This window comes from Physella acuta, unplaced genomic scaffold, assembly GCF_028476545.2.
Source record: "Physella acuta isolate Inbredline_101_S28 unplaced genomic scaffold, ASM2847654v3 ptg001903l, whole genome shotgun sequence".
NCBI lineage: Eukaryota > Metazoa > Mollusca > Gastropoda > Physidae > Physella > Physella acuta.
Genome location: NW_026733408.1, coordinates 27,090 through 50,026, shown reverse-complemented (window position 1 = coordinate 50,026; position 22,937 = coordinate 27,090). Strand labels below are relative to the sequence as shown.

Genomic DNA, 22,937 nt, shown 5'->3' with positions numbered 1-22,937 from the left:
TTGGTGAAAACATGTTGACTCAAGTAGCGAAAAATGCAAGCAAGTTTCGCAATTTTTCAATTGTAATGGATGAGTCGCTGGACAGATGTTCCACCTCTCAACTGCTTATGTTTATTAGAAGTGTGGATGAAGACATGAACATAACACAAGAGCTGCCTTCCCTACATAACATGTATAACACTGTCACCGGATATATTCAATGAGTTGAAAAAAACATTTGCTGATTATAACTTCATATAGGTCTTCAAGGCGTAAGCAACAGCTGTTTCCCCCCGCTCATGATCATCAAACACCTCCAGCTGCTGTTTCAGTAGGGGTTTTCGGACTTGGATTCAAAGGCAGAAGAACTGAGACTGTTTCAAAACCAATTTGAAGAAAATGTAGCCAGTTGCCCAGATGATCTGCTGCTGGAGGTCATTGAATTGCAAGCAAATGACCTCCTTAGAGACCAGTTCAAAGAAGGACGGGTGGGTTTTTTAAATACGTTTTTGACCAAGGAAGACTTTTCTAAAACTTGCATCAAAGTATCAAATTTCGCAACAATATACCTGGTTTAACAAACATTTTCAAAAATGAAATACACGAAGAACAATTTGAGAACAAATCGGACCTGGAGTGTGTTGTTGGCCCCCGACAGTGTTTCTTTCAGACTTTTTTCTCCGTGGGTGGGGGGGGGGGGGTGACGACGACACTTGAAATTTGTATATATTTCTATATAAATTTTATTTCGTGGGGGGGGCGGAAGGTAGACATTCTTCGGGGTCTGAGGGGCTCTACAACCCCAAAGAGATGCCTGGAAAAAAACACTGGCCCCCGGACTGATTTTTGGGTAGTTAATGCGGCCCTCGGGCTGAAAAGTTTGGAGACCCCTGATCTAGACAGACAGACTGACGACTGACGACAGAGGAATCAAGTTAATTAAAAGCTTGTAAAAAAAGAGAATGGTTACATTACACAATGCAGGGGAGGGTGACACCAGTCAAGTAGTTACATCGAGGTTTAATTTTAGAATTATGCCAATATCAAGATGTGGGGATGTTAGATATAAATGTATGGTGATATGTAATGTTAGTATACTTGAGTATAAAGTCTTTTCATCAGTGGCGTCACTATGTCGGGTGTAATTCAACCAGTGGCGTAGCCAGGATCGTCTCATGGGGGGGGGGGTTTCAAATTTTTTCCAGCATTATATATATATATATATATATATATATATATATATATATATATATATATATATATATATATATATATATATATATATATATACTAGCTGTATATCATTACTTCGCTATGATTGATGTAAAATGAATTGAAAGTACTCTGAAGAAATGAGAAAAAAACACACAATGTTGGCCGACAAAATAAAACAATTTATCACTCTAAATAAAATAAAACAAAAACAAAAGATACACACAATGAACGCAACACAATCTTTTTGTAATCCTTGTAAAAACAATTTGACATAATGATTCCTAGAATATTAAGACGAACTAGGGGAAATAATCATTCTCTTAATATAAATATGTATATTTCAACAAATTTAATTGTAAATGTCAAAACATCTCACTAATTTACTTAAGTATGTAGTAAAGAAACTTTATTTTATTCGTTTTTAAAATAATATATTGTCTACAATCAGAATTAAATATATTGTCATTATAAATGTATTAACATGCTCAGAGCCGGCGTTAGGGGGTGGCAAACGGGGCGGTCGCCCCAGGCCCCGCGCTTGAAGGGGCCCCGCGCTTCAGCAACGCCATTGTTGCCTGAATTAGTTTGTAAACTTAAATAATCTTTGCTGAATCTTAAATTTAAACAAAAAAAAAACTAAATGGCCGAAGTTGTTGGATGTTAAAACTGAGGTCACGGCTGATGTTAGTGAGTTATCCTATACATGGACTGGTACAGACCATTATTCGATACGAAGACATTTGTGTCACACATCGCTGGCACGGTCGACTTGCTATTGTCCGGAGGTGACTGGAGATGGCGGTCGCGAATTAGCCCCCGACCTGACATGGGAGGTAAAATCGGGAAAAACTTAAAAAGATACCCTATTGTTTGCGGACCGTTGAAGACGTTTTTTTTTTAGTGAGCAGGCGGGGGTGCCTGTAGTAAACAGTCAGTGACCTGATGATGGCTTGCAGAGGAGGAGGGGGGGGAGTGGATGGGGACATGCCCCGGAAATAAAGAGTATTTATCCCTAAAATCATAATTTATACACGGTATGGGCATCTTTTGTGTAACATCTTTTATGCATATTCACCACGACCACGTTTGATAGGCATCCATACAGTAATTATGTTCATATTTATTTTATATATTGCCAGGTCATCTTTAAATACATTACACTTGTATTTATTTTTATATTTTTGAAGGGCATTTATACATTAATTATGTCCATTTTCATTTTGGTAAACTTTAACGGTATTCGTAAAGTGATTAAGCACATGTTTATTTTAATTAATTGTAGGGACAGTGGCGTAGCGAGGTCGGGTGTCACCCCGGTGCGGCACTTAATGGTGTCCACCCCACCCCCCCTTCCCGAGGCGTAGCGACCCTTCCCGGAAAAAAAATTCAAATTTTCGATTTTCACCCCCCTCAAGTTTTCGATTTGCACCCCCCCCCCCCCCCACACACACACACCTCAAACTTTCGATTTGCACCCCCCTCGAGTTTTTCTCTATATATTTTTCTATTGTTTGCCTTGGTGTCACCCCTCTAAAAGGTGTCACCCGGTGCGATCCGCAACCCCCCCCCCCCCCCACTACGGCCTCTGTGTAGGGATATTCAGTATAATAGTTAAGACCATAGTGATTCTTGTCTTAAAATAGTGTAGGCACACTAAACAAATTATAAAGTCTATACTGTTTGATACATCGGGCCGAGACTGTTTTATGGTAAAGTTCTCCTGATTTCTAAAACGTCTAAATTACCGGCAGTCCGAGCATGCCATCGCGAAACTCATAAATAACATGAAGCTGGGCTGTCACATGGTTCACATTCTAATTATAGACACGGACCTTCCTCTGGTGAGAACGCGGTCTTAATCTGTAATGTAATACGTGGACGCTCTATACACACGCACCTTCTCTTGAATGTCTGCGGTCAGAGATCCAGTAACGTAGTACCCGAACAGATTTTTTTTAGGGTTTGGGCATCCCCTAGATTTAAATGTACAGTTATCCTTCACCTCACCCCACCAACTGTCCACCCCCCCCCCCCTAGTGTTCCACCTTACTGAGCGTCCGTGATTACATTTGAGAGTCATTTCCTTTGGATATCTATAGCTGTAAACAGTGTTTTTTCCACGATTCGAGCTTATTCCGAAATCTATCAATGTTTTGCTATTTTCCCCGGCATCCACACACTTTGAATGCCACTGTTAACACTCGATAAATTGAGAAAACTATCGATACTATCACCTGCCACTGTGGACCGATTTAACGTTGCTTCAAAGTGCCCGAAGGTATTAAGTCAGCCAAAAACAGTGCCTTCAGTACATTTGGAGTATTCGGGATTCCTTTCCCAATACGGCGATCGCCTACAGAATCTTGCTAACAGTTCCAGTCACGAAAGGCAAGAAAAGTAGATCTTCGTTTGTGAACGTACTGGTAAGATTTTCATAAATAAACATTAATGTAAAAAAAATCAGGTTTGAAGCTGACGTTCATCGTCTCTTTAATGCGTGTATCAAACTTATATCCGTTTTATTTTTTACTTTTCAAACAAAAATCCTTAACAGAAACAAGCAAACGTTTCAAAAGCACTTCTAAGTAAACAAATTATTTGTTAGTCAGTGTCTTAATGTTAATACGACATTGATAAACAGCTTAAAAATACCATATATATCGTTATAAATATTAATTCGCGTTGAGAAGAAAAAAAAAAAACGCCTCACTGTACGTGTTTTATTTAATTATACACCAATGAAAAAATATAAGGCCCCGCGCGGATGGTTGGCCATAGGCCCCGCGTACCCCCTAAACGCCGGCTCTGAACATGCTGATTGACTTTAACAGAACTTAACATTTAGGTTCTATTGTGTTTTTACAATTACTTTGCTGGAGGACTTTGTTCTGTCAAAATGGAAAAAGAACAAGTTGCTTTATGCCTACATGGAATGTTCTCTTGAGGTTTGCAGGCTACATTCTGTTATGGAATTACCTTTTAGGGTAAGTTATTGTAGCTTACCAAGTGGCCTATCAGTATGTTCTGTTGAGGTTTGCAGGCTACATTCTGTTATGGTATTACCTTTTGGGGTAAGTTATTGTAGTTTACCAAGTGGCCTACCACTAGCGTGTTTTTGTTTACGTAATAATCTGCATTATTTTATGCAAAACAACTGAGCAACCACTTTACTGTAAGTAAATTTTCCGGTTTCTTTTTCAATCGTTTTAATATATGTATACATTTCTGCACCAGTCCCACGTCAGTTTAGGGTAAGTTATTGTAGCTTACCAAGTGGCCTATCAGTATGTTCTGTTGAGGTTTGCAGGCTACATTCTGTTATGGTATTACCTTTTGGGGTAAGTTATTGTAGTTTACCAAGTGGCCTACCACTAGCGTGTTTTTGTTTACGTAATAATCTGCATTATTTTATGCAAAACAACTGAGCAACCACTTTACTGTAAGTAAATTTTCCGGTTTCTTTTTCAATCGTTTTAATATATGTATACATTTCTGCACCAGTCCCACGTCAGTTTATCAGAAAATAAAAACAGAATGAATACAGCCACGTTGTTTATCGATTTACAGAGCTTTCAGTTTCTCAAGGCCGTGTGATGTAATATATCCTAGTCAGCACTTTTTTCTCTCTCTAACTACAGTCTAACATCGGGAAATCCCAAACGGTTTCCTCAAAGTTGTTATCTCCTAAAGTGTCTCTTATAGCTTAACCCCCCCCCCCCTCCTCCTCCTCCCGACACACTGCTTCCGTTTGAATCGCGGACATGGATTCAGTAAGCGTGCATGAATATGCTGGACGTAGATGTTCTATGTAATAAAATCGGATCATTTACTAACTACATGATATTTACCTAATAGGATAAAATAGTCCATCTTCGGATAGTAAAATGCTGTTGACCCTCTCTACAGAGGAGTTTTGAGTTTTGGGACTAGAGTTGGAATGGGGAGAGGGGTGAAGGGGGCGCTAAATATTATTTTTAAACGAACAACAAACATTGATAAACCCCATCAGAGGCGTAGCGAGGGGGGGGGGGGGCGGAAGGTGCGCTGCGCACCGCACCGGGTGACACCATTTAGGGGGGTGACACCAAGGCGAAAAATAGCAAAATATATAGAGAAAAACTTGAGGGGGGTGCAAATCGAAAACTTGAGGGGGGTGCAAATCGAAAATTTGAAAGTTTGTCCCCGGGAAGGGTCGCTGCGCCTCTGGGGGGGGGGGGGGGTGACACCATTAAGTGCCGCACCGGGTGACACCCGACCTCGCTACGCCACTGAACCCGATCATTAACTTGTGATATAATATAAGCCGATAGGCCTCTCAGTTATGATACTTGGACTACTTGTTGTTCCCATTTATAAAAGTCTTTCAGTACTTTTAAGGTTTCTAAAAACAACACTCGCAAACACCAGCTATTAATGATGTTTCTTTTGCTAATGTAGGATTTTTATTTGGTTTCTTCCTCTTCTTCTTCGTTCTTAATTGAGATTATGGTGGAGGATTTAGACAACAAGTCCAACTTCGTGAACAAACCGGACTGTGGTCTCCAGATCAGCAGGTGCCCCATATAATTTTTCCCTGAGTGGGGTGAGCAGGGGCCAGTGTCTGACTCGCGCCTGGCTATACAAAGAACATTCCTGAAGGACGTGCTCCATATTTTCCGGGGCCTTGCCACAAGGGCACATTTCGCCACACCCAACCTTTAGTTTTTTATGCATGTGTTGATTTAGTCTGTTATGGCCTGTTCTAAGTCGAAAGATTATGGTTTAAAAAAAACGAGGTTTTGAACATAATGTGGTCTGATGACTACTTACAATACAGTCTTCGACTACCGAGGATACGTTTCCCATACAGTCTCAGTTTCTACCATGCCATTTTTACACTGGCGATTTATTTAAAAAAAAATTCAAATACTCAGGATTCGCTTGCCCAATACCATTTGTAGCGCACACATAGAGAAACGACAGGACAAGTTTCCGCTGATGAGGAAATCAGAAAAAGAGGTTGGGGTTGGACCACCAACCGATATCACCTGTCAGGCATTGAGGTGGAACCCACAAGGAAACCGCAAAAGAGGTTGACCTAGAAACACCTGGCGAGGGGACCGTGAAGCTGAAACCACACCTGGAGTCAGGTGGAGAAGATGGCACAGGACAGAGGACTCTGGAGGTCTTTGGTTGGGGTGACGGGCAGTGTTAATTGTGATGTTTTATTAAAAATAAAACAACAAAAACAACGTTGAAATGTCTTTCTCTGCATTACATGCTTGAATTAATTACATGTGAATGTTTACTGTCTGTAATTTTTGTTACTAAATATCGAAGCTTTTACCGTAATTTCTTTACACACGCCTAATTAACAAGTTGTGTTGTCTTCATCTAGTTTCTGGAAGAAGTCTGACGTCACACTTGTTTTGGTTAATGACGCCTCATCAATGTAGGTCACCGGGCATTCTTAAACACAGGGAGACAACCGTTGCCCTTGTTCTGTGGTACTACTTACAACAAAACAAACAGATAACGCTAGAAAGTTCAACGTGTAAGCACTGTAAGTAAATAGATTTGTGTATGTACTGTTGCAGTATGGTGGCTGTTAGTCTCATGGCATAAAAAGTTGCAAGGTTTCACGTCTTGCCCCACTTGTATGTAGAAAAAACCTGGGATATTTTTTTTTTTTTGCTTCATCTCAGTCATCAGCATAGGATTCTTAAGTAAGTCATACAGCTGTCTTCTTTTTTATTTGTTTTTTTTTTTTTTTACAATATAAAAAAATCGGGTAAGAGAAATATTTTAAGAAATAAAAGGTTCAATGGCATATTCAAATCTGATATTAAAGAACTTCCAACGATATATATTGTCCATACAATACTATGGGGTGCAAAAAGGGAAGCTACATCGTACCACCAGTGTTTCTTACAGACTATTTTCTCGGGGGGGGGGGGGGCACTTCATATTTTCGGGGTGTGGGGTAGGGGCGGAGTAAATTTCCCGGGGGTGAGGCGGGGCGGACTCTGGTAAGTATATATTTTCTATTTAAATTTTCGTGAGGTGGGGGTGTGAGGAAGGTAGACTTTATTCGGGGGGGGGGGGGGCGGAACTCCTCCTCCCCCCCCCCCCGCCCGAAGAGATGCCTGGAAGAAACACTGCATACCACCCACCCCCTGCCTTGTTTTATTGTTAATCTGAAAGACGAACACCCGACACATTCACAAGGCGCTTTCTGCAGATATGCATATTCTAAACCAGTTTTAGAGAATATCAGTGTACATTAAGCCGCTAATTACCACAGAATGCTGGGTAAAGGATGGCGTGGTATGCACGACGCCCAGTCGTCTTGATCTTTCCCAATTTATGTTAGGCTTTATACAGGGCTGAGTGAGCTCGAAAATGTCTTGTTAATTCCGTCCCAACCCACTTTGGCAAACTGACTGTAAATAAAATGTTAAAGGTATCACAGTATAAATACTTAGAAATGTTTAATCAGAAAGAAACAGCTGTTTGACAAGAATTAATTTCAATTATTCCAGCACACAATGTTAACAGTGATATTGTTAACCATGTAGTGAATGAATGTAAATGTTTACTAGATCTACCAGATTTTTTACTTTCTCGTATATACGAAGTATAGAGAAAGTCTTGTAGTCGTGCAAAAAAAAATCGAAATTTTTTCAAATCTCGACGTTTTACACCTCACTGATACGGAAAAACATAATTTTGCAATCTTGTCCGTATGTCTGTGTGTGTGTGTGTGTGTCTGTCTGTGTGTAAACACGAATACTTGAGTACCGTTACAGCTAGGTTGATGAAATTTTATATATAAGTATTTTATCAAAATCGTAGATCCGTATAGGCTTTTGAGCGATTTCCGATAACCGGAAGTTGTACCTTTCTTACTTTGAATTTTTCAAAAGCCTATAACTTGAGTACTATTTCAGATAGATAAATAAAATTTCACTTGTAAGTAATCAAATTTTGAGTAATTTCCGTTGACCGGAAGTAGTAATTTACGCTATTTCCAATTTCTCAAAAACGCATGTAAATTTATAAAGTACTAATAATATTGCGCACTATTATGCACATCTTTATTTGGCGTTCACTTGGTGTGCAATTCTTTTTACACTAGATTTTATTCTAATGTAAAAAGTTTAAGTATTTAAAATGGATTAAAAATCATGTCTATATCCCGAGTTCCCATCCCCTGTTGTTTTATATAAGAATATTCGAGAAAGTTTAGGGGAGATCACTCCCGGTTTATTTTACCATGTAGTGCATTTAACGTAATTCTTTTGCCCTCAGCATGTTTACATTGTAGGCCTAGTCCGACAGGGAGAAAATTGTCGTTATGTTATGCTTTTCTTATCTCGTAATGAACAGTCCAAAAACGTCACACCTAATTATACATTCCTAATTCACACAGCCAGCAACGGTTGTAATTCACACAGCCAACAACTGTTGTTATTCACACAGCCAGCAAGAGTTGTAATTCACACAGCCAGCAAGGGTTGTAATTCATACAGTCAACAACTGTTGTAATTCATACAGCCAACAAGTGTTGTAATTCACACTGCCAACAAGTGTTCTAATTCACTGTACTTATTCACACAGCCAACAAGTGTTGTAATTCATACTGTTGTAATTCACACAGCCAACAAGTGCCCTGTAGTCATCGGTTGGTTGAACCACCGGACACCCTGACAACCACATGTCACCCTGACAATCACCGGACACCCTGATAACCACACGTCACCCTGACAACGACACGTCACCCTGACAACCACACGTCACCCTGACAACCACCGGACACCCTTACAACCACCCGCCACAATGTCGTTGCTGAAGCCAGAAGCTCTACAGCCGTCACCCATCAGATCAGATTTACTGGAGAGAAATTATTCCGGAGCTTCGAACCTGGCCTTTAATGAGAAGATCAAGAGACTCAACAAAGAGGTGAGTGTTAGAACTTGGAATCTTTGCTTTGTGGAGCTAGAAATTAGTAAGCCTTTACAATGTGACAGATGAATGAACTAATTTCATATTCATAACGATCAAGTAAACTTACATAAGTAAAGTAAGTAACTTGCACATTCCCTCGTTAATGAAATCTGGAAACTAACATTACTTTAACTTCTATGGTTAGACGTAGATTGGGAGCAGGATATATTAATTGTAATGATTTAGGTTTAGGGTAAAGTGTTTTCATAGGCGACTCCAGCAATACTAAATATGTGAGCATCGCTAGGGCTTCAAGATTAGCTCTAATTAATAGATCGAGCACGCAGAAGCAATCATAGTTTAGATTAAAATAGCAATTAGTGGCTAATTAAAGATTGCACATCATTCTTATGCTCAACCAGTCTAGTCTCAAAATATTCGTTGCCCAGTGTTCTCATTCTCACTCACTCCTCTCAACACAGGGACAGAATATCTCCCATTTTGGATTCGGACAGTCTCCGTTTCCCATCATCGAGACTGCCATTGGTGCCTTACAGAAGCAGGCACATCAGAACTCTTACCTACCTGTTCAAGGTGAGTCAGGTTGTTTCACCGTGTCACGTGTTTTAAGGTTGTTTCACTGTGTCACGTGTTTTAAGGTTGTTTCACTGTGTCACGTGTTTTAAGGTTGTTTCACTGTGTCACGTGTTTTAAGGTTGTTTCACTGTGTCACGTGTTTTAAGGTTGTTTCACTGTGTCACGTGTTTTAAGGTGAGCCAGGTTGTTTCACTGTGTCACGTGTTTTAAGGTTGTTTCACTGTGTCACGTGTTTTAAGGTTGTTTCACTGTGTCACGTGTTTTAAAATTGTTTCACTGTGTCGCGTGTTTTAAGGTTGTTTCACTGTGTCACGTGTTTTGAGGTTGTTTCACTGTGTCACGTGTTTTAAGGTTGTTTCACTGTGTCAGGTGTTTTAAGGTTGTTTCACTGTGTCACGTGTTTTAAGGTTGTTTCACTGTGTCACGTGTTTTAAGGTTGTTTCACTGTGTCACGTGTTTTAAGGTTGTTTCACTGTGTCACGTGTTTTAAGGTTGTTTCACCGTGTCACGTGTTTTAAGGTGAGCAAGGTTGTTTCACTGTGTCACGTGTTTTAAGGTTGTTTCACTGTGTCACGTGTTTTAAAGTTGTTTCACTGTGTCACGTTTTTTTAAAGTTGTTTCACTGTGTCACGTGTTTTAAGGTGAGCCAGGTTGTTTCACTGTGTCACGTGTTTTAAGGTTGTTTCACTGTGTCACGTTTTTTAAAGTTGTTTCACTGTGTCACGTGTTCTAATGTTGTTTCACTGTGTCACGTGTTCTAATGTTGTTTCACTGTGTCACGTGTTTTAAGGTGAGCCAGGATGTTTCACTGTGTCACGTGTTTTAAGGTGAACCATGTTGTTTCACTGTGTCACGTGTTCTAATGTTGTTTTATTGTGTCACGTGATTTAAGGTTGTTTCACTGTGTCACGTGTTTTAAGGTTGTTTCACTGTTTCACGTGTTTTAAGGTTGTTTCACTGTGTCACGTGTTCTAATGTTGTTTCACTGTGTCACGTGTTTTAAGGTGAGCCAGGATGTTTCACTGTGTCACGTGTTTTAAGGTGAACCATGTTGTTTCACTGTGTCACGTGTTTTAAGGTTGTTTCACTGTGTCACGTGTTTTAAGGTTGTTTCACTGTTTCACGTGTTTTAAGGTGAGCCTTGTTGTTTCATTGTGTGACACCGTCTGTAACGCGTGCGACATGTTTTCCAAGCATCAACCTCACCATTACTCACTACACCATTTCTCATTCATGATATTTCTAAAAATAATCCTTCAGGTATACCAGAGTTAAGAAAGAAAATCTGCGATTTCCACAAGCACTACGATCAGGTGGATTTTGATCCTGAAGACGTCATAGTGGGACCTGGGAGCAAGGAACTCATTCTGCTGTTGTTGACTGTGTTTAATGGAGGTGGGTTCAGTGCTCTTTACCATAGTGTCATTACTGATAAACAATTAACCAATCAATCACTCAGATTTTTTTTTAAATTGAGAATGCACTAAAACATGTTTTAAATGTATTAAATGTTTAAAAAAAAATGAAATTTTTAATGATATTCGCTTGTAAAATGTAAAGCACAAATATCATCGTGATCATCTGGTTGGATTTCGTGCGTTAAAATTGTATCGTGCAATGTTTACAACTGCCATTCTTCACATCTTAAAAAGATGTACTGGTCAACTCCCCATCATGGACCACGTACCGACCCCAGGCCATCCTCACTGGGCACACGGCTTACAATGTGGACAGCTCAGAGGAGGATGAGTGGAAGGTCACGGTCACAAGTTTAGAGAAGGTCAGTAGGTCAGGGTTGAGATTAGCTACTGTACTAAGTGAAAGACAAACAGCAATGCATGCTTAAGCCGCTCAACGAAAAATCTGAAAATAAGAAAACAATATCTTGCACCCCCCACTCCCCCTTAACATTGGATTAAAAGTGTAGTGTATGAAGTTTTGTAGTTTCGTTCTTTGTGCACACTCAAAACTTAATACAGTAAAAATCTTTTATACACACTCAAGCACACACGCACAATCACACACACAAAACAAACATAGCGTCAGTTTTTAGATGACTGTTCTAAACATACATATACAATTATATATATATATATACAATTATATATATATATATATATATATATATATATATATATATATATATATATATATATATATATATATATATAAATACTGAGTCAGAAATAGATTTAAGTAAGTAAAAGTGTTATTATGACAGTAAAAAAAAATTACAGAAGGGTCCATGGGGGGTTGTAACCCCCTTAACCCCCACTGCCTACGCCACTGTCTAAGGCAGTAAAAACAGGTGAACTCTACTTAACTTGCCACGTAGACCGTCAAGTTTGAAAGGGACTTTTACTTTTACTAAGGCAATAGGTGTTTCTACTATTATATCTATATAAAGTTTACGTTTATTTTCGTATATGAAACTTTAAAACACAGTTTTTTAATGACTCCATCAGGTAATCACAGAGAACGATATGAGCTATTACAAAATTTTAATCCTGACCAATCCCTGCAACCCAAGTAAGTGCACGTGACAGTCACATGACCAGTAGTCTGTAGGTATAGACGGTTTGCACGTGACCACAACCATAGTAAAATAGCAAAACTTAACCAGTCTCTAGTGAGATCCAAGCAATGATCTAATATCAGCCGCTGGTGTAGGCAGTAGGGTGTTTAGTGTGTTTGTCTGTATGTGTGTGTGTGTGTGGGGGGGGGGGGGGTTAAACCCATGCCCCAATGACGGCTAAATGACAGATGTCACAGTTAGAGATATAGTGGTGTTACCACATCATCTTGTGTCACCATATCCGCCGGTGTCACCACATCACATGGTGTCCCCACATCACCTTATGTAACCACATCACATAGCATCACCACATCACCTGGTTTCACCATATCAAATGCTGTCACCACATCCCACGGTGTCACCACATCACCCTGTGTCAGCACATCACATGCTGTCACCACATCACCTGGTATAATCACATCACTTGGTACCACCACATCATCTTATGTAACCACATCACATAGTATCACCACACCACATACTGCCACTCCGTACGACCAGCACCCTCATACTTCTGACACCACCGACGCCTTAAAATGTCCTCACTATCTCCCCAGCCGGCACTTGCTACACGGAGTCAGAGCTTAGGAAACTTACGTAAGATGTTCTCACCAGCACTAATTAATTAGTTGTAATTAACACTCAATTAAAATAAATCTACTGTAAAATATTTGCATTTTAGTTAGGACCCTTTATGAATTTATAAACGTCAAGCTTTTAAACAGTTAATTTGGATTAAGTTTTTTTTATTGATTTCCATTTTTGAGATATTTTACGACTAAATTTTTTTAGCGCAATTTCCATTCTGGAGAATTGCGTTTATTAACTCGTCATTTCTGGGAATGGATGGATGGATGAATGTGTGTCCGGGCTTTAAGTCGTATCTCCTCCTCAACGAAGCAATATCGATGACTAGTTCCAAAAGCAATTATGTTAAGCAAGTTACAAGAATGAGCATAGGCCATAAAAATTCCGGGTTTCTTTCATGTATTTCCCGTAAAAGCCAAAAAACCTCGAAAAAATGCAGTTTTTTGCCCATATCTCGGCAACCAGACCACTTAGCGACTTGAAACATGTACCAATCGATTTCTGCCATAATTTAGAACAATATTGCCGAAGAAAGTTTTCAAAAATATCCTCTCGTTCGGTCACAAATTTTAAAATTACATAAACACCTACAAACCGATCGCTCTTCTAGCTTGAACGCACCCCATCATTATACGTCAGAGCTATTTTTAGATAACATAAGGAAATTGCGCATAAATGTCACTAGACTTTTTTAATTAACTTGCGCGCCTACTTAACGTGATGGCGCAGCCATGGAACGCGATGACGCATCTATTGAACGTGATGACGCGTGTGGTGTGGTTGTATATACATGCCGGAAGTAGAGATCTATCATCTTAATGATTATCATGTTGATAATCAAGTTCAACTAACCAATGGTTTTAATGACCCTGCTCTTGATTTCAAGGTGCTGAGTTTAGTTAGTAGTTAGGTTTATTTAATAAAAAACGTTTTAATAACTAACCAATGGTTTTACTAACCCTGCTCTTGATTTACGCTACGACAGAGCTATTTTTAGATAACATAAGGAAATTGCGCTAAAATTGTCACTAGACTTTTTAATTAACTTGTTTCTGGTTTATTTATGTTTAGAGAAGTGTTCAGACGTCACCACGTGCTGGTGCTGAGTGATGAGATCTATGCACGTGTACACTACACTCACTCGCATGTCTGTCTCTCTAAGGTACTCATCAGCAGTCAAAATATTTTTTCCACTAATGCCGTTAACTTCTGTTTCCTAGCCTGTCTGTAAACAATCCGCTCCTGTATTTTAGGACCAATGTTTCTTCCAGACTTTTTTCTCGGGGGGGGGGGGGGGGGCACTTGAAATCTTCGGGGGGGGGGGGGGCGGTAAAGTTTCTTCGGGGGGGCGGACACGGTTAAAAGTAGTTATTTTCTATATAAATTATATAAATTTCATTTCGTTCGCCCCCCCCCCCCCCGAAGAGATGCCTGGAAGAAACTCTGTTTAGGACTAATTTAGTCAGTACTGTGACTGTTTAGATTATCACCAATATAAAAATAACTTTATTATCACGTGACTTATATCTCAGGTATACCCAGAAGGCACAGTGTTGAGTACTGGCATGTCCAAATGGGCAAGCGCTGGGGGCTGGAGAGTGAGTAATCTATCAAAATCTTATTGTTTCGATTGTGTTCTATCAAGTTGATGTAAATGTATTGAGCAGAAGGTTTTAATTTGTGTTTTCTATTGGACAGATCTAGGCTACTTAATGTTGTTTTCTTCTAGTCTATTGGGTAGATAAACTTTTATTCGGGGCGTATGCACTTGATGGTATTTTCTATTGGCCAGATAAATTTGAGAATAGTTGTATTGGACACATGACCTGATAAACTTAATAACTTTTTCTATTGGGTACATGCACTAGATGTAACTTATTGGTATTTATTGTCAAGTATTTTTACACTCTAGTACATCACATGTTATTTTGATGAGCAGGTTGGATACCATGTCTACCCAAAAGAGTTATCGCACCTGCTGTCAGTTGTGAAAAGTGCAGCCAGCCACAGCTTTTCTTGTGCACCGGCTCCCATGCAATATGCATTTGTTGAGGTAAGTTTGGTCAATGTTTAAAGTGGGATGGATGGCCCCATACAATATGCATTTGTTGAGGTAACTTTGGTCAATGTTTGGTGTGATGGACGGCCCCATACAATATGCATTTGTTGAGGTAAGTTTGGTCAATATTTGGTGTGATGGACGGCCCCATGCAATATGCATTTGTTGAGGTAAGTTTGGTCAATATTTGGTGTGATGGACGGCCCCATACAATATGCATTTGTTGAGGTAACTGGTCAATGTTTGGTGTGATGGACGGCCCCATACAATATGCATTTGTTGAGGTAAGTTTGGTCAATATTTGGTGTGATGGACGGCCCCATACAATATGCATTTGTTGAGGTAAGTTTGGTCAATATTTGGTGTGATGGACGGCCCCATACAATATGCATTTGTTGAGGTAAGTTTGGTCAATATTTGGTGTGATGGACGGCCCCATACAATATGCATTTGTTGAGGTAACTGGTCAATATTTGGTGTGATGGACGGCCCCATACAATATGCATTTGTTGAGGTAAGTTTGGTCAATATTTGGTGTGATGGACGGCCCCATACAATATGCATTTGTTGAGGTAAGTTTGGTCAATATTTGGTGTGATGGATGGCCCCATACAATATGCATTTGTTGAGGTAACTGGTCAATATTTGGTGTGATGGACGGCCCCATACAATATGCATTTGTTGAGGTAACTTTGGTCATTGTTTAAAGTGGGATGGACGGCCCCATACAATATGCATTTGTTGAGGTAACTGGTCAATGTTTCAAGTGTGATGGACAGCCCCATACAATATGCATTTGTTGAGGTAACTGGTCAATATTTGGTGTGATGGACGGCCCCATACAATATGCATTTGTTGAGGTAAGTTTGGTCAATATTTGGTGTGATGGACGGCCCCATGCAATATGCATTTGTTGAGGTAAGTTTGGTCAATATTTGGTGTGATGGACGGCCCCATACAATATGCATTTGTTGAGGTAAGTTTGGTCAATATTTGGTGTGATGGACGGCCCCATACAATATGCATTTGTTGAGGTTAGTTTGGTCAATGTTTAGTGTGATGGACGGCCCCATACAATATGCATTTGTTGAGGTAAGTTTGGTCAATATTTGGTGTGATGGACGGCCCCATACAATATGCATTTGTTGAGGTAAGTTTGGTCAATATTTGGTGTGATGGACGGCCCCATACAATATGCATTTGTTGAGGTAAGTTTGGTCAATATTTGGTGTGATGGACGGCCCCATACAATATGCATTTGTTGAGGTAACTTTGGTCAATATTTGGTGTGATGGACGGCCCCATACAATATGCATTTGTTGAGGTTAGTTTGGTCAATGTTTAGTGTGATGGACGGCCCCATACAATATGCATTTGTTGAGGTTAGTTTGGTCAATGTTTAGTGTGATGGACGGCCCCATGCAATATGCATTTGTTGAGGTAAGTTTGGTCAATATTTGGTGTGATGGACGGCCCCATACAATATGCATTTGTTGAGGTAAGTTTGGTCAATATTTGGTGTGATGGATGGCCCCATACAATATGCATTTGTTGAGGTAAGTTTGGTCAATATTTGGTGTGATGGACGGCCCCATACAATATGCATTTGTTGAGGTAACTTTGGTCAATATTTGGTGTGATGGACGGCCCCATACAATATGCATTTGTTGAGGTTAGTTTGGTCATTGTTTAAAGTGGGATGGAGGTAACTTTGGTCAATGTTTAGTGTGATGGACGGCCTCATACAATATGCATTTGTTGAGGTAAGTTTGGTCAATATTTGGTGTGATGGATGGCCCCATACAATATGCATTTGTTGAGGTAAGTTTGGTCAATATTTGGTGTGATGGATGGCCCCATACAATATGCATTTGTTGAGGTAACTGGTCAATATTTGGTGTGATGGATGGCCCCATACAATATGCATTTGTTGAGGTAAGTTTGGTCATTGTTTAGTATGATGGATGGCTCCCATACAATATGCATTTGTTGAGGTAAGTTTGGTCATTGTTTAGTATGATGGATGGCCCCATACAATATGCATTTGTTGAGGTAAGTTTGGTCAATGTTTCAAGTGTGATGGACGGCCCCATACAATATGCATTTGTTGAGGTAACTGGTCAATATTTAAAGTGTGATGGACAGCCCCATACAATATGCATTTGTTGAGGTAACTGGTCAATATTTAAAGTGGGATGGACAGCCCCATACAATATGCATTTGTTGAGGTAACTGGTCAATATTTAAAGTGGGATGGACAGCCCCATACAATATGCATTTGTTGAGGTAACTTTAGTCAATGTTTAGTGTCTGATGGAGGTAACTGGTCATTGTTTAAAGTGGGATGGATGGCCCCATACAATATGCATTTGTTGAGGTAAGTTTGGTCATTGTTTCAAGTGTGATGGACAGCCCCATACAATATGCATTTGTTGAGGTAACTGGTCAATATTTAAAGTGGGATGGACAGCCCCATACAATATGCATTTGTTGAGGTAACTGGTCAATATTTAAAGTGGGATGGACAGCCCCATACAATATGCATTTGTTGAGGTAACTGGTCAATATTTAAAGTGGGATGGACAGCCCCATACAATATGCATTTGTTGAGGTAACTTTGGTCAATGTTTAGTGTCTGATGGTGGTCAATGTATAAAGTGGGATAAACGGCCCCATACAATATGCATTTGTTGAGGTAACTGGTCAATGTTTAAAGTGTTATGGCCTTAATAAATTCCTGGAAAACGGACAAAATCTACACGATAGATCAAAGAATTAGATTACCTATTTTTTTAATTAATCGTTAGCTTTATTAGCTTTTGTTTTAAAATACTTTTATGACTACAATAATTATAAAATTTGTCGTACAAGCTTTCAGTACGTTGTTATAAAAACCAAGTAATTCGAATTACATGTCTGTATTCTTCGAAAGGTGATACAGAACAAATCAGCCTGTGATGACTACATTAAACACACAACTCGAATCATGAAAGTTGTAGCTGAGTTTTGTGTAAGGTTAGTGACTACACTAAACACACAACACGAATCATCAAAGTTGTAGATAAGTTTTGTGTGGGGTTAGTGACTACATTAAACACACAACACGAATCATCAAAGTTGTAGATAAGTTTTGTGTGGGGTTAGTGACTACATTAAACACACAACACGAAGTTGTATTTGTGTAAGGTTAGTGACTACACTAAACACACAACACGAATCATCAAAGTTGTAGATAAGTTTTGTGTGGGGTTAGTGACTACATTAAACACACAACACGAATCATCAAAGTTGTAGATAAGTTTTGTGTGAGGTTAGTGACTACATTAAACACACAACACGAATCATCAAAGTTGTAGATAAGTTTTGTGTGGGGTTAGTGACTACATTAAACACACAACACGAAGTTGTATTTGTGTAAGGTTAGTGACTACATTAAACACACAACACGAATCATGAAAATTGTAGATAAGTTTTGTGTGAGGTTAGTGACTACTACATTAAACATACAAGATCTAATAAAAGTGATAACTGATTTATTGTTTAGGATAGTAACCTACTTTATAATCCACTTTGTAACTACATTATTATATGTCAATTTATATCTTTATCTAAAGTCTATATTTTTCAGCATGTACATGATAAGGCACTCTTTAACTTCATTATAAGCGCCTTGTAACTCCTGTATACATTAATGTATGAGCTATTCAATGAAGCTATCACTGCATTAGTAACATGACTTTGTGTATCCAAGCCTATACCATCACTTCTCCATACAACTGCTAAAACACTTCCAATATTATAGGGCTGGTACGTAGGCCATAGAACTGGTTGGTGACCTTAACCAACAAAACTACACTTTTTGTTTTAGAGAGCTCCAGTCTGTGGGGGTGAAGGTCGTTCCCCCTAAAGCTGGGTATTACATTTTCCCCAACTTTGAGGTCATCAGGGGTCAACTGGCACGACGAGGTGTGAGAACTTGCCAGGAAATGTGTGATCTAATTCTTTCAGAAGTCACTGTTGCCGTGAGTCACTTTTACTCTTGGTACTTGCAACTGTATAGAGAGTGGTCCCCAGTCTCCAGTCGTACCTGTATGTTCACTTGTTCAAACGTCTGAAACTCATATCGAGGATATATTTTTTTCTAGTAGCGTTTACTTATTCTTAGCAATAACCCATACCCAGCATAAAAAAAAATGATCTACCTATGAAATTTACCCTTGACCATAACAAGGTTACTGGCAAGAACAACACTCTAGAACTTTACTGATTTGTTTAACCTATTGTTTTATAAGAACCGGTATCTGTTGAGTTTTGGGGTACTGTATTGTTACTCAAAAGATTTGACAATCCATACCTTGACTACGGCATATGAAAGGATGGTCAGCACTATGCTCCGTCGCTTTTGCTTGCCCTATCGTGGGTTAGGGAAGTCTGAGATCCGAACTCGAGACTTTCGGGTTAGCATTCGAACGCTCTACCCACCGTCCACACCATCCCATCATGTTACTGATGGTAATCGCTATACGACTATGTAGCGATGGTAACCCCACACGCCCCCAGTACAACCTTGTTGTCTCGTATCCAAGGTGATGCCCGGTGGACCAGACCACCTACGTCCGGCTGATGAGCTGACCACACGTCTGTGTTACGTCAACTTTGACGGCGCCCTGGCCTTAGCAGAAAGTCGGAAGTTGGGTCTTGATGTGGAACTTGATGCCAGCTTTGTGGAAGACGTCTGCACGCCCGTATACCAGGGCATTGTGGTAGTTATCTTTCTTTGTGGTGGTAGTTATCTTTGTTGTGGTAGTTATCTTTCTTTGTTGTGGTAGTTATCTTTCTTGTGGTAGTTATCTTTCTTTGTTGTGATAGTTATCTTTCTTTGTTGTGGTAGTTATCTTTCTTTGTTGTGGTAGTTATCTGCTTTGTTGTGGTAGTTATCTTTCTTTGTTGTGGTAGTTATCTCTCTTTGTTGTGGTAGTTATCTTTCTTTGTTGTCGTAGATATCTTTCTTTGTTGTGGTAGTTATCTTTCTTTGTTGTGGTAGTTATCTTTCTTTGTTGTGGTAGTTATCTTTCTTTGTGGTGGTAGTTATCTTTCTTTGGTAGTTATCTTTCTTTGTTGTGGTAGTTATCTTTCTTTGTTGTGGTAGTAATCTTTCTTTGTTGTGGTAGTTATCTTTCTTTGTTGTGGTAGTTATCTTTCTTTGTTGTGGTAGTTATCTTTCTTTGTTGTGGTAGTTATTTTTCTTTGTTGTGGTAGTTATCTTTCTTTGTTGTGGTAGTTATCTTTCTTTGTTGTGGTAGTTATCTTTTTTTCTTGAAACGTGTGGTTCAGGCAGTGGCTTAAGCACAAGATTATATCATGTGATATATATATATATATATATATATATATATATATATATATATATATATATATATATATATATATATATATATATATATATATATATATATATATATATATATATATATATATATATATATATATATAACTATATATATATATATATATATATATATACCTAATTGCATATATACATGTAATAAATTGATCGTCTCCAATGCCTAACTGCTTTTTCCTGATCCTGTGTGAGAAGTCCCGTTCAACTAGAAGATCTACTTATTTATTTTTTTTAGAAACTCAGGAACTGGATTCTAGAGCTGAAGACTGAGACCATAGAAAAACAATAGAGGACCAGGCAATCTATATTTATAGATCTGGGTTGAGCGAGTCGTATGACCACTCAGGAATGAGTAACAAAGAGTTGTAATACTAAACAGTGTTTCTTTCGGGTATCTCTCCCAACCCCCAACGAAACGAAAATGAAAATATTTACAGTTTGCAAGTCTACTTTATTTGGGACAGGGAGTTCGGATTGTAGAGCTTACGGCTGCTATCCTGACTCATATGAGTCCACCTTAGCTCTGATGGATATCTGGCTAAATTTAAGAACACACTATCCCCCCCCCCCCTCCATCCTTTTTAAGCTGAAGCCATTGAAACAGATGGACTCTACTTCACATGTACCATGGTGTATTTGCCACGTACAGGCTAAGATGGCAAAGATATACTTCAACTAATATCCGTCCCCCGCCCCAACGAAAGTTTCATGCGTCATCCCCCCCCCCACACACACACAAACCCCTCTCTTTACAGGAGAAAAAAAAGTCATATTGAGAAATATTGGGAGTCTGACAAATTAAATTTTAAAGTCATATGAATATAATACGGTTGAACTAAATGTAATGTGTTTTTTTTGTGTGTTAATTTTTTATGCTTCAAAATACAAATTTTTATTGCTTTAAAAATACAAATGTTTAACGCTTCAAAACACACAGATGGAACTGTTATTGCATCAGTTTTTTTTTAAAATAATTTATAATTTCGCTGTCAATAAAATATTTACTTTTTAAAAATGTGTTTATTTTGTAAACATGTAATAAAATAAACTGTACAATTTGTAGCAAGTTGGTTTTTTTTTTCTTCTGGAGTTTAGTGGTTTTCACCAAAGGACTGATTGTAAAATGGCGTGTTTTAAAAATAGTATGATTCCAATTTTTTAAAGTCCAGATTTCCACCTCACTTTAGTGGCTTAGTTGGCAAATTTTCTTCCCGAAACTACACGTCACTAGTTCATGCAGCTTTAAACTATTTTTAGAAAAGTTGAATTGTAAGGAACTAGAGATAAACAAAAAATGCTCAAAGATCGTCTACGCTGATTTCTCTGAAATCTGTTCATCGAATTTATTTCACACTGTCGAGAAACAGCTAAGATCTAGATCAGTGGTTCTAAACCTGGGTTCGATGGAAGCCCCAGGTTCGGTGAGTCGGTCTCGGGGGTTCGTTGGAGGTCAAAACACACAACCAATGATTCACAATCAGATTTTGTTAGTGCGGACCAAAAGGCAGTATTAAAAAGGGTTATATATACATTTTCTATATAAATTTTTATATAAATTTAATATTCTTTCTATTTCGTCGAGGGGGGGGGGGGAGCGGGTGGTGGACGGTTCCGGTCGTCTCCCCCCCCCTCCCCCGGAAATATAGGCCTCCCTAAAAGAAACACTGGTAGGAATCATTATACCTTTATGAATAAAAGTTAATTATGTCATTACTTTTTTAATTGATGAATAAAAACAACCCCAAAAAGAGCCAGGGGGGTGGGAGGGGGGAGAATGTGTGACAGTTTTTACTTTCGCATACGAAGTATCGATGAGGTATTGTAATCGTGCGAAAAATTGTTTTTTTTTGGTGGTTCGTCAAAAAGCGTGACGATATACATGACCCCCTAAACCAGAAGGTTTGCCTGACTTGAGCTGACCACATATCAGAGGCGTAGCGAGGGGGTGCGGGGGTGCGGACCGCACCGGGTGAACACCATTTAGGGGGGGGGGGGTGACACCAAGGCTAAAAATAGCAAAATATATAGAGAAAAATAATTCCACTTAATTAAGTGACTAATTCGAGTGTTAAGTAGTCTTTTAACATATGCAAATCGAAAGTTTGATGGAGTGGGGGTGCAAATAGAAAGTTTGAAGGCGGGGGGGGGGGGGGTGTGCAAATCGAAAGTTTGAGGGGCGGTGCTTATCGAAAGTTTGAGGGGGGAGGGTGCAAATCGAAATTTTGAGGGCGGAGGGTTCAAATCGAAAATTGAAAGTTTGTCACCGGGAAGGGTCGCTACGCCTCTGGGGGATGACACCATTAAGTGCCGCACGGATTGACACCCGCCCTCGCTACGCCACTGCCACATATAGTTGTACATGTGAAAAACATGTTTCTGTCTTTTATACTGACATTACTACACCAATAATCCGATTGCAATACACAATTTGGTAAGTTGTTGAGTACACTTCCGCAATTGTTGCTGACATTGTCATTAATGTCATATTACATTTGTTAAATCCTGGAATGGTGGCGCCCCACGAAAGTGTGTGGGTTAACGCCACTGTATCTCCATCTACTCTTCTAGAAGTCTGCCCGGGGTTCGATTATCAT

The 22,937-nt window shown here is 39.2% G+C and overlaps 1 protein-coding gene across 2 annotated transcripts; it reads left to right on the top strand.

The window, feature by feature from the left end:
- The first annotated feature begins 6,591 nt into the window (after positions 1-6,591).
- LOC131931167 (aspartate aminotransferase) lies at positions 6,592-21,312 on the top strand. Of its 2 annotated transcripts, none has more exons than XM_059287870.1 (14): positions 6,592-6,736; positions 8,834-9,135; positions 9,603-9,714; positions 10,978-11,112; positions 11,370-11,497; positions 12,183-12,246; positions 12,850-12,889; positions 13,952-14,042; positions 14,413-14,478; positions 14,820-14,933; positions 17,872-17,954; positions 18,808-18,961; positions 19,526-19,702; positions 20,579-21,312. In XM_059287870.1, exons 2-14 carry the CDS (start codon positions 9,013-9,015, stop codon positions 20,630-20,632), a joined length of 1,341 nt encoding a protein of 446 aa, XP_059143853.1. In that variant the 5' UTR covers positions 6,592-6,736; positions 8,834-9,012; the 3' UTR covers positions 20,633-21,312. The 2 variants fall into 2 exon arrangements, with proteins under 2 accessions (XP_059143853.1, XP_059143854.1); XM_059287871.1 differs by lacking the exon at positions 6,592-6,736 and adding an exon at positions 6,792-6,899.
- Positions 21,313-22,937: the final 1,625 nt, after the last annotated feature.